We start from the raw sequence: 13,323 nt of genomic DNA on the forward strand, positions 1-13,323 counted from the left end.
TTTTTGAGAAAAAACCTATTTGACTCTCTACTTCTCTATTAGTATAATAAAATATGACAGTCTGACCCAGTTGCATTCGTACCGCTTTAGAATTATTGAATATTGTGTTATCTGCAGAAATATATCAACTTTTTTATTTTGTCGGGGATTAGTATTGCCATATCATTATCACGATGAATTGTGTAATGATGAGAGAGTCGAAAAAACAGTAGATTGATATAAAAAAACCGTGGAAGTATCTTTATAGATACATACTACATATATGGTGATTTCCACTATCTACAGGCATTAAATAATTATCATAAAATGTGAATTTAGTCGTCAGTAGATTTCAACTCTCAAACAGTAGATCAGTAGTTCTATGGTTTGACGAGAGATCTACTTCAAAAGTAGTATACCTGGCAACACTTGCCACGGCGCTCCTCTCGTGTGATTTCTTCCTCATCTACAGTCGATTGGTTTGCAATATTCCACAGTTTAATTGCATTACGACTTCATTATGCAGGATTCGATCTTCTCGCTCGCGACATTTTGTCTAAAAGTTCATTGTTTTGGGAAATACTAATTCGTTCTATTATTCAGCCGTTCAGTGTATAGTATTTAAGAAGTAGGTATAGAATCAAAAAATTAACTTAACATGAGTCTCTTCATGATTTTCAAAATTAATTCAGTAAAGGTAGGTCACTTCTTATTAAAGGAAACTACGTGAGTATTTACAAATTTATAAAAAGTATTTGATGAATTTGAATTCACTTTTTCAAATCTGACCTTTGATTTATAATCAATTTTTCAAGTCTGAAATTGACAAATTTGATAATATTTTACTGTTTATTTTTAGGCAATTGCCCTTATGCACACATCACTACTTTTTTTGAAGTTATTTCGGCTTAATTGAAAATATTTTCAAATATTCATGTATTCCATTAAAAAAAAACAAAGCTTTCAAGACTAAAACGAACCTTTACTGTGATTCATTAAACCAAACCCACCTACTTGAAATATATTATTGCTGTCGGTATTGAGTATCATGACACACTGATCGAAATGATGGTGTTCCATGGTACTCGTGGAGTATAACACAGCCAGTGGCGAGTCAGTTTTCATTTGGAAGGCGTTATTGGTACCCCTGTGGTCTAGGTCGTGGCAAAGACATGCAACTATGAGTCCCAGAATCTCCAAATCACTCATAAATCTGAAACAGACAAATCATGGATACTCAAATGATAAATCAAGAAGTAGAAGTAGCTATCTGTGTACTTTTCTTCCCAGAGACACATGATACTTCAATTTCAAAATCTGTGAATTTTTTTATATCTATTTGAATGTACTTAACATACGTCATGTGTTTTGTGTCATATTCGAGTAACACTAACACCTGTTTCGCTCTACGAAAACTTTTTCAAGCGTTATCATACTGACTGAGTTTGTGCTACTAAGTTTGTGCTCCATATAATAAAAATTCGGATCATATGACCTTCCACCTACGAAATGACTAATAATGTTATTATACCTGAGTTTAAGTGAAAACTAATTGAAATTTCCAAACATTATAACAGGAAATTTCGCCAACTCAAATAGATATGAGATAGACTAATTCCTATTTGTGCTTTATATAGTAACAATTTGAATATTGTAAAAAAAATTGTGGAATTTGCCGCGGTGGTAGTGCGCCCGACTCACGATTGGAAGACCGTGGGTTCGATTCCTGCCTCGACCAGATATTTTTCTCGAGAGAATTCATCTGGTTGAAGCTGGGATGATTCTGCAACTGTGTTAGGAATCACACGTTGAAAGGTAAGATCTCGTTAGTCCTTAGCTCGCACAAGTTTCTCAACTTTTGAGAGTTGTATAGGGGCAACAGCTGATTAACGGAAAAACAGATTAGAAACAGATTAGATTAAAAAACTCATTAAATGTATATGTGAATTTATTCAATTGAACATTAAAAAAAGATCCAGAAGAATAATATGAATAATAAAATTATACCTGGTCATTTGGTGAACTTTTAGAATTCTTAAATCTATTATTTCCTAAGCTTTCCAAAATAGTTTCAAACCATTCTCTATGGAACATTATACCTCGTAGTCATGGTAGAAATCATGTCCGCCTGTCACAATCGAGCTTATCCCCATTTGACCAATATAAAGTTTTGAATAAGAACCACAAGTCCACTTATATACTCATGATCTACCCGACAAAAACATTCTGTCTTCATTGTTTTTATATTTGCTTGATTATTATTTGTCTGATAAGCCACGTCCAAGTTTGATATTGATGGTTTCACCAAAGTATGTTAATGTCCTATGACGCTTATTATTGTTTTCTGAAGTGGGATAGGCCTGGTATGTGGCTCGTTTTCAAAATTTGAAAAAAATAATGGAGTCAATAATATCTACCTTGTAACCGTTGTTGACAGCGATATGTTTGATAAAATTTTGTTCTTTTTGAAAATTAATTTCTGACAGTGGAATATTCTCTAAAACATAATATTGAACGCTGCTACCTTATGTTGATAGGGATGTTTCGAGGAATCATGTATGACAATACCCGTACAAGATGGTTTATGAAAAATTGCAAAATCATGTTTATTAATAATTTCAATGATAGTCACACCTAGAACATTGAATTATTCACCTTCATTTCAGCGGTGTATTCAATGGCTCAACTGCCTACCCGTACGAGTGAAACAGAATAAAGACAAAGATATCGATTATACGTATCTGTACCAGTATAAGGAACTGTTAATCAATTGATGATTTTATTTTCATTATTTACATTCGATGCACTACAAGGTGCTCTCAGATATCAGTCTATTGTCATTTCACCACTATCCCAATCATTCTTCAAGATAATTCAAATTATAATTTTCATATTTTTCAGATTGTGGAAGGTGAAAATACCAAAAATCAAAGCTCGATAAAGAACTGATTTATACAAAAATCTATCAGGTACCCACTGCAGTTTAACATTCCTTTGTAAATGTAGGAAGAACAAAATCATCCTCAAAGGCCTCAGATTAAAGATGCATATGTGAGTCCAGAATGTGAGAGGATAATTGCTAGAGCTGGTCATGCTATGGTAAGAGGAAGAATTTTGTTTTACCGACAAAACAAGGTAACTGGAATCAATGAAGTCGCCCCGGAGCGCCATTTTATTGTTGCTTTTATTTTTAGGTAACATTTAAAATGAATATACAGCGTGAATCTCGGTCGATGCTAAGTTAGACGTTTCTGGAAAACGCAAGGCATGATTTTTATAAAAATTTCACCTCTCACATTTCCTTACCTGTTCTATCGATCTAAAATATTTTCAGCATTGCGGCGTTGCCACTTCTATCAAAAAGTCCTAGCAGTTATATTTTTTTAAATGGAACACCCCGTATATTAAATACATTTTTGGAATTGCTCTGGTATTTTAATACTTTTTTGTTGATAATGTCCTATACCTATCTCTAACTGTTTTCAAGATAAAAAATAAATTGTGCCAAATATGGTCCAAAACATAGCCTTAATTGAAATTAAGTACATCAGTACTCTCAATTCATGAAAAGTTGATATTTTGATGATGGTTTGGACAAAAGTCGCTTCTTCTAGAAATATTTTTTTTTAGTATTTGGATTTAGGTAGCAGTGGAATTATCAAGCTTATAGCAGTTCGGTTACTTTTATAAGTAATTTACAAAGAGTTATCGACGGTGTTTCGAATCATCTTCCAAAATGAATACAAATATCGATTATTCAAACGAAGTTCTTATGAAATTATTTATTATACACACGAACAAAGTGATCAAATTATTGTCAGAACGTGTAAGAAATTCAACCAAATGTATCCTGAATTAGCACCAATGAACGAGAGGAAGTTTGTAAGGTTACAAAATAATTTTTTTAACTATGGTCAAAGTTTCCAGGGAACAACTGTACCAAAAATCAGTCATTTCTAGGTAAAAAGTAAGATTTTGTGGGCTACAACGTGTGAAAGTACAGACAATAACAGAATAGGATGATTCAAAATAACAAAATTGTGAACAAAATATCACATTTTCACAATAAATGCTGAAAATGTTGTCCTTCATATTTTGAACACTTTAAAATGTTTTTTTGTACGCGACTTGTGGTTGCTTTTTCAATTTCCTGGGGATTCAGATCTTCAATACTCCGCACTATTCGCCGTCGCAATTCTTCTTTGGTAGGCACTGGAGTACTGTATACCCTTTCTTTTAAAACACCCCATAAAGTCAAGTGGCGTGAGAACGGATGATCTCGTTGGCCAATCCCACGGCCCTAAACGCCTAAACCAACGATCGTCGAAGAGTTCATCAAGTTTCCTGGAAACTTCCTGGGTGGAATGAGCTGGCGCTCCGTCCAGTTGAAACCACGAATTCTTATATTCCTCTAAAGGCAAATTTTTAAGAAAATCGGTTACAGTCGTCCTTAATATTTGGAGATATATCTCTGCATTCAGTGTGTCTTCGTAAATAAAAAAGCTAATTTTATTGTTCTTCAGAATACAGAAAATATTCAGGTCAAATTTTTCTTGAAAACCCATTTTCTTGTAACATGAGGATTATGATCAGCCCAAAAATGTTTATTCCTTCTATTGAAAATACCATCCCTCGTGAATTTTGATTCGTCGCTCCAAATTATTTTTGACAAAAATTCCCGATCTTCCTGAGTATGAATCAAAAGGGACTCACAAAAATGCATTCTACGTTCGAAGTCTTCTGCTTTTAGAGCTTTAACTTTGGTAAATTTATACGGATGCATTCCGTGATTTTTCAAATTTCATTGTACTAAAGCATGTGATACACCTAAATCTGTTTCTGCACTGCGAATGGAAGCTTCTGGATATGCATAAAAATATGCCAAAACATTAACAGTATTGTCCTCATTTTAAGTAACAGGTTTTGGTAATGTTGAAGGCGCTTTTAACATGGAGCCATAGTTAAGAAAATTAATTTGTAATCTTACAAACTTCCTCTCGTTCATTGTTTGAATTATCTACAAGTTATGACAATGATTTGATCACACTGCCCGTGAATAATAAATAATTTCATAAGAACTTCGTTTGAATAATCAATATTTGCATTCATTTTTGTCGATTTTTATCAATTATTTATAAAAGGATTTGGAAAAGCTGAATACACTTATTTGAATTAATGAATCGAAGAGGTTTTGTATTAAAGTGTATAATATATTAAAATTCTTGCAAGGCGCTTTCGACTTTTGTCATCATCAGTGCTCACCTGAAAGTAAGTGATCTAGTTGAAAAGGGAATTTAGTGAAATTGAAGTTGTAACTTCAACTACAATTTCACTAAATTCCCTTTTCAACTAGATCACTTACTTTCATGTGTGCACTGATGATGACAAAAGTCGAAAGCGCTTTGCAAGAATTTTAATATATTATACACTTTAATACAAAACCTCTTCGATTCATTAATTATTTATAAGTCACCAAACTGTCATAAGCTTGATATTTCCACGTCTACCTAGAAATCAAATTCTTTAAAAATAATTTTTTGTACAACTGTTATTGAAAATCTTTTTGATAGAAATACTTTAATCAGAACACCTACCAAAAAATCATTTAGAAAAGTTCACACATGCAGTTCGTGCTATTGGTAATATTAAATCCCTGTGAAATTACTGACGATGACGAAGTAGTATTCAGTCCAACTGTAGAAAGTCTTCATGACTAACCAGTAATCCTCCTTAAAATAACGTGAGTTGGCGTATGTAGTTTTAACATAGGTATGCCTTGTAATCCAAAGATCGTGTGTTCAAATCCCATGGACCCTATAATTTTTTTTATTATCAGCAGTAACGTTATACAAAAAAAATTGTATGATATATTTGTTAAAAGTGATTTTATTTTGCTCATGAGTTTGCTCCATTTGCTGACGCTCGTTTTGCAATAATCCCCATTCACAAAATAAAATGATACTTTCAACACTTGTAGGTGAAACATGAATAACTATTTTTCCACAAAAACGGCTTTATTAAGAAAACTTGACGATGTAGGTATAGTGATATGTATATCATCTTGAAGCATTTTTCACCATCTTTCAATTTATCGAGTAATATACTGGGGGTTTCATTTGAAAAAATGAACTTTTGACTACTTTTATGCACAATGGAAATAATAGTAATTTTAGCACGCCCTGTATGAAATGGAGTCGATTTCTTGGTGTTATTTGAATATTTCGAGTTTGTCCAAACTATCATCAAAATATCAACTTTTCATGAATTGAGAGTACTGATGTACTTAATTTCAATTAAGGCTTTGTTTTGGACCATATTTAGCACAATTTATTTTTTATCTCGAAAACAGATAGAGATAGGTATAGGTCATTATCAACAAAAAAGTATTAAAATACTAGAGCAATTCCAAAAATGTATTAATATACGGGGTGTTCCATTCAAAAAAATATAACTGCTGGGACTTTTTGATAGAAGTGGCAACGCCGCAATGCTGAAAATATTTTAGATCGATAGAACAGGTAAGGAAATGTGAGAGGTGAAATTTTCAGAAAAATTATGCTTTGCGTTTTCCAGAAACGTCTAACCTACCATCGACCGTGAGTCACGCTGTATATAATAATAATAATATATTTATTTTCTTATACACTGATATGAATTACATGGAGTGCTATCGAAAATAAACAAGATAATCACAGAAGCCATAGCAATCTATAGCTTGTTCGTGATGAGACTATGTTATGAATCAAGTGTATAAATACTTTTGAATTACATTTACATTTCATTGAAAAATAATGAGTGATCAATCAATTAATGAATAAATCTAATAACAGAAACAGTAGTTAAAGACAGAATACATAGTTATTTTCATCAACTCAATAATTGCTTAGGTCGAATTGATGTTTGAAATAGTTTGATTAATGAAGTCAGAAAAAAAAGTTATTTCGGTATTCAGATTAAATTTCTTCACCTCTCTTTCAAACATAGGAGAACTGTTGATATTGGTAATATTTGGTATAAGCGTGGTCCGGTATATGTTGCGTTTTATGTCCTATATTTTTGTCACATCGTGGTGCATTTAAAGAGTTTTCCTTTTTCGTAGTATTGCATGAGTGAATGATTGGTTCTATTTTGATGTTTCTTTTTTTTAAATTACTCAGTATGCAATTACAAAAAGTTGTCGATTATCCCCATACACTTGCTTCTTAAAAAAGGCCTCATTTGGGTGAGTTTTTTTTATTGAATATAATTTTCAGTATCCATTTCAGTATGACATTTAGATTCTTAAGATAACAATCATTCACTCCTCCCCAACCTATTATACCATAGGATAGTTGTGATTGTATAAGTGCAAAGTACAATGTTTTCAAATGCTAAATGCCAAAGAAAGTTTTTCAGGCGATTGACTTAGAAAGTGTACCTATATCTATACCTAGATATTTCATTGACTCGCCTTCAGGCATGTGATTATTATTTCCTATATTTAAGTATCCCATATTGGGTAATGTAGTGCAATATCATGTGAAGGGTAGATATTTGGTTTTTCCGAAATTGATAGTGAGTTTATTGTGACAGAACCATGTTTCAATCTCAATAAAATCCTTTTCTGCAGAGGCTTTCAATTGGTTCCATGAAGAGTCGGTATACAAGACAGCCGTATCTTCAGCAAGGCTCAAAACTGTAACTTTTGTTGGTATCTGTAGGAGCTCATTTAGATATATTGTGAACAGAACTGGTCCTAGAACCGTTCCTTGTGGAACACCATAAGTAACAGTTTTGGGATAACTCATAATTACATCGATACTGACTCTCTGTTCTCGGTCACATGAATAGCTTTCAAAAATTTCGTAAGCTTTCCTGCGTATTCCAAAGTTGATTTGAATTTCCTAGTAAAATTCACTGATCTCATTTTTATAATTTTCTCTATCACTTGGGCTATGTCTGAGATTAGTGATACAGGCCTATAGTTACTCACTATTGTTTTGTCTCCACTTTGTGAAAGTGATTTTATCATTCCAATTTTGAATATTTTGGGAAAGCAGCCTTCCTGTAAATATTTGTTGATAAGGTGAGTTGATATTAAATACTCCCAGCTGATAAAGGTAATGCCACAGTGATAATGGATACTGGCGACTATGAAATCAAATTATCGCAGTTGATTTCGAGCATAACATACCGAACACATAATATAACAATTGAATAGAACTGGCCGATACTTGATGATAGAGTTTATTCTATGATTTTCACTATAAGGGTTTTACAAAAACCGCGACACGTGTTCCGCTATACAAAAACTTTGCATAACTGTAACAGTTATGCTTGAAGAAGCTTAGCATAACTGTAACAGTTATGCTTGAAGAAGCTATTATATAGCGAAACACGTGTCGCGGTTTTTGTAAAACCCTTATAGTGAAAAATCATAGAATAAACTCTATTGATTAGTTTTTCACATAATATAACAAAAAACGTTTACAAAATACTGAAGGATGATTCAACAAAAGTAACTGAACAATAAATATAGTTTAAAAAAACACGGTTTCAAAGGACATCGAACTAAAAAAAGTTAAAAATATTTTTTTTAAATAAGCTTTAAACAATAACGAACGAAAAATACTAATATCATTGTGAAAAAAGCGACAGGCGTTTGATATACAAGAATATGGCACAAAGCGCCCACGCTTTTTTCACAATAATACTAGTAGTCTAGTTCACATGTACTTTTTGTTTTGCTTATTTTTGTGAAGTTTCACAGACGAGTCCATGGTGTCATTCGTATTTTACATAGAAAGTTTGAAGAAGGTCCGAAAAGACGCTGAAAAAAGTTACAAAAGTTATAAACAATTAATATTACTGGAGTTTTTTCCCAACACCAAATCGTTATTTTTACACCTCGACACGTGTTTCGATCACCAAGTGATCATCTTCAAGAGGAAGATAAAACTAGAAACTTCTCAAAACTAAAGCTATTTATTTTATTCAGGTACATCATACAGGTAGGTCACAACACAACAAAGTTTTTGTTTCGGGGTTGAAATGAGATGTTTTTAATGTATTTCCACGTGTTAAAACCGAAAGTGACCATAAAAATTATACATTAGCTCTTGTTTTCAAGATATAGTATCATTATATTATATATATATGTATATTGAGTTTTCAACAAATGAAATATTTCATCACCAACAGTTGGTACACATGTTTGTTTATATAACACCCCTCTCATCAGCTGTTCTTAAGTAGTAAACATAACCTAGTGAGTTTGTCAATTGAACGCACGTGGTTGCTATTGAAATTATCGTGTGAAGTTGATTTTTAAATTAATTTAAGTGCTGATCTGAAATGCCTCGAAAGTGTGTGAATTCTGTCGATAGCTTTTGCTATATATGTGGTGAAATAACATTTAAGGCTCAGAAAGGTAAACTGACACCTATCGTTAAGACAGCCTATGAACATTATTTTGGTGTGAAAGTTGGGGACCAAGATAAATCATGGGCTCCTCGTATATGTTGTAATTCTTGTTCCGTCATATTGCGAGAGTGGCTGAAAAATAAAAATCGGGCAATGGCTTTTGCAGTACCTATGGTTTGGCGTGAGCCTACCAATCATACAGACGACTGTTATTTCTACTTAACTCCTCCCATTAAGCAAGGTTTATCTATGAAGAAAAGAGGAACGGTTAAATACCCTAATCTCCTATCTGCTCTTCGGCCTGTACCACACTCAGACAATTTGCCAGTCCCTTCTCCACCCCAAAACTATGAAATTTTAGAGGAAGGTGATGAAGACTGTTTAGAAGGAGCAACCAACCCATCCTTCTACATCCTATGACCCTGATTTTGAGGTAAGCGATAGGTCTAGTGATCCGCACAGAATTAGTCAAGCAGAGTTGAGTGACCTTATAAGAGATCTTCGCTTGTCTAAGGAAAAGGCTGAGCTGTTAGGGTCAAGACTACAACAGTGGAATCTTCTAAAACATGATGTGAAAATATCTCAGTACAGACAGCGTCAAAAAGATTTGCTTCCTTTTTTTGAGAAAAAAGAAAACCTCGTAGTTTGTTCTGATGTTAATGGTTTGATGGACTACTTGAATTTGGATCACACTCCATCTGAATGGAGACTGTTTATAGACTCTTCAAAACTAAGCTTAAAAGCTGTACTTCTACATAATGGAAATCAGCTACCCTCTATTCCTATAGGTCATGCAGTTCACATGAAGGAAACGTATATAAATATGAAAACACTTCTCCAATCAATCAAATATGAACAACACAAGTGGCACATCTGTGGTGATCTGAAAGTCATTGCTATACTCCTAGGAATGCAATTAGGGTTCACCAAGTACTGTTGTTTTTTGTGTCTGTGGAACAGTCGGGATAGAAAATGTCACTATAAAAAAATGAACTGGCCTACACGAGACCTAAACCCTAATGAGAAAAATGTAGTTTACGAGCCTCTTGTAGATCCTAAGGATGTTCTCCTTCCCCCATTACATATTAAGTTGGGACTAATGAAAAACTTTGTGAAGGCCATGGACCAGGAAGGACAAGCTTTTAAGTACTTGAGAGCAAAGTTTCCCAGGTTGAGTGATGCTAAAGTCAAGGAAGGCATCTTTATTGGGCCTCAAATCCGTGAAATCGTAAATGATCCTGCTTTTGACATGATTTTAACAGGAAATGAAAAAAGAGCCTGGGAAGCCTTTAAGGGGGTTGTTAATGGGGTTTTAGGTAACAAAAGAGATGATAACTTCACAGCATTGGTTAAAGAGCTTCTTCAAGCTTACCACCAACTTGGATGCAACATGTCCTTAAAAATTCATTTTCTTCACTCTCATCTTAATTTCTTCCCACAAAACTGTGGAGCTGTGAGTGACGAACATGGAGAAAGATTCCATCAAGACATTGCCTTAATGGAACAGAGATATCAGGGCCGTTGAAATGAAGCAATTCTTGCAGACTACTGCTGGTCTGTGTGTAGGGATGCTCCAGAAGTGTTTTATAAAAGACAAGCTAAACGACAGCGATCTTACAATGAATCGGATGGACTTAATTGAAATTTGGTGGTACAAACTTCTTTTATTTGTCAAAACACTAAGAATAATGTTTTTTTAATTAATTTTGTACTTAAAATATTCTAAAAGAAACATAACAATATTGTTTTATGTACTTTCACTTTTCACGTATAGTATAACTACTCTTTAAGATTAAGTACTGTGTATCTCAAAAATCAGAGCTAATAAAAATTTTTCATTGTTATTTCCGTTTTTATCACCCCAAAATTAGTAGAAATTGACTAATTTAGTGTAGGAAACATTCAAAAAATATTTTTTTGTTGTGTTGTGAATCAGTAATACCACCCATACAAGTGTACCACCCTAAATTAATTTTACAATTGGCCTTGTATGTATGTTTGAATGTTACAGCTTTATATAGAACAATTTTCAGCTATATAAAGTTAGTTTCACAATATTGCCTATCTAAATATATTCACAATGTGTCTTTTTGTAGTAATCAGTAAACCCAACTATATTATTTCAACAAGCTATATAGTATGCTATTTGGTATTGGTCCGTTATCGTTATTCATAATATTATTATGTTCACTTATTTCTACACTCTCATAGGCATCTAGTTGCCTGTTGTTGTTATGGAACCTTTTTTTTTAAATTATAAATTCTATTGTTCGTCAAGGTTTGAAAAATTTTTTCCCATTCTTTTTTTAATAGTTCTTAAAAAAAATTGTTATGAACAAATTTTTTTTTTCAAAACTCCTTTCTGTAATAAAAGTAGATATGTGTATTTTTTTTTGATTTCTTCTATATTTTATAAAACTTTCAATATTGTGATACCTTGATACTCGTCTTTTTCATCCGCTCCTCCACTTTTATAATTATAATAACTTTTAAACTATTGCAGATATGACAAATATGCTTCAAATAATTTTTGACAATTATTAATTTATTAACAATTCACTAAAGTTGAAGCCCTATTAATTATTCAATTATAGATTTTTAATTATGAAAAAAAAAATTTTATGTTTTCAGGAAATTTATGAAATCAAAAACATACTGAAAGTACAGTTGAAAGATTTTTAATAATTTTTATCTTTTTTTTTGTAATCTTTTAGATCATTTTAGTGGTGATGGCTCATCATCAGTGGTTTCTTCTGTATTTTCTTGTTGTGATGTTTTTCGAAACTCCTCCTCTTCGACTCCTTCAAGTATCGGTTCACAGTATTCTTGAACTTTTATTGAATAATCTTGATAATCATTAAGGTCGTCTTCATTTCCATCGGGATTACTATTGATAGCATTCAATCGACAGATCATGATATCAGCATCATCATTGTCATCATCAAGTGATGGCCTTGTACATGTTTCACTTTTACAATTTTTGCATAAAGATGAGCAAGGAAGCCCAGCTTTTTTACATCCACATCGATTGGACACTCTTTCATGCAGGCACAATCAACCAGCTCAAGCAAGTCGTCAGGCGCCATTATTTTTATTGGTAGGAACAATGTTCCTACCAGATTTGATCCAACCCCAATCTTCCGGATTCAAATTATAATTACCAATCCAAAACTGAACTTGGTAATACGTCCTGAATGAGTGTAAATGTGTTGCTATTGTTGTTGGAGGTTGATTGCACTCTTTCATTTCGCAATCATACTTAAAAATCAAGAAACACGACACTGGCCTTATGTTGAATCAGTATCAAATTGACCATACAAGGCCAGCAAGGCCGCGAATAGATCAATCAATAATGTCGATATACCAAGGAGATGACGTACAGCGCCATCTGCCCGTGAATAGATCAAGCAATAATGTCGATATATTAAGGAGGTTACGTACAACACCATTTGCCCGCGAATAGATCAAGCAATAATGTCGATAATTCTGTCAAATACAGATCCCGAGCTTGAGATTTACATGCAAACAAACAAACAAACATACATACAGCTGAAGCTAATGAAAGCGTGATAATTGAAAAGTTTATAGAATATTGGCTGGAAATAAAAATATGCTAACCAAAATAGAACGCACTTAACTAATTTCCCATTTTACTAAACCTTCTACCAAGTCGTTTCAGCCCTGAAAATCTCTTGGAGAGGCTGGTTCATTTTCAGCTCTTCTTCAAAACGGACTATAAATAATTTCACCTATTCTCATAAAATTGTATACAGCTAGTCTGGCGTGGAACTGTATTCCACCCAGTTGGTTGGCAGCAAGGGTGGTATATATTTAAAGTGGGTCGTAAAGACTTACACCATAAATCGGTACGACCAATCAGCCTTACATCCTTTCTGTTGAAATGACTTGAGAGGATACTAGACGAACACATCAGGAGGAAGG

General features: G+C 33.2%; 1 protein-coding gene across 4 annotated transcripts in view; it reads right to left on the reverse strand.

Moving 5' to 3' along the window:
• Pde6 (Phosphodiesterase 6) overlaps positions 1-13,323 on the reverse strand; it is a 169,290-nt gene that overhangs the window by 16,270 nt on the left and 139,697 nt on the right. For all 4 annotated transcript variants that reach the window (XR_012464294.1, XR_012464295.1, XM_074170285.1 and 1 more), the window contains exon 10: positions 994-1,192. Coding sequence is in view for 2 of the 4 variants with exons in the window: in XM_074170285.1 (XP_074026386.1) it covers positions 994-1,192 (199 nt within the window). In the remaining 2 variants the exon portion in view is untranslated. The remainder of the gene's footprint in view (positions 1-993; positions 1,193-13,323) is intronic.

The sequence above is a fragment of the Leptinotarsa decemlineata genome, unplaced genomic scaffold (assembly GCF_025532065.1).
Source record: "Leptinotarsa decemlineata unplaced genomic scaffold, Ldec_3_MD MMD2_P_RNA_scaffold_7, whole genome shotgun sequence".
NCBI lineage: Eukaryota > Metazoa > Arthropoda > Insecta > Coleoptera > Chrysomelidae > Leptinotarsa > Leptinotarsa decemlineata.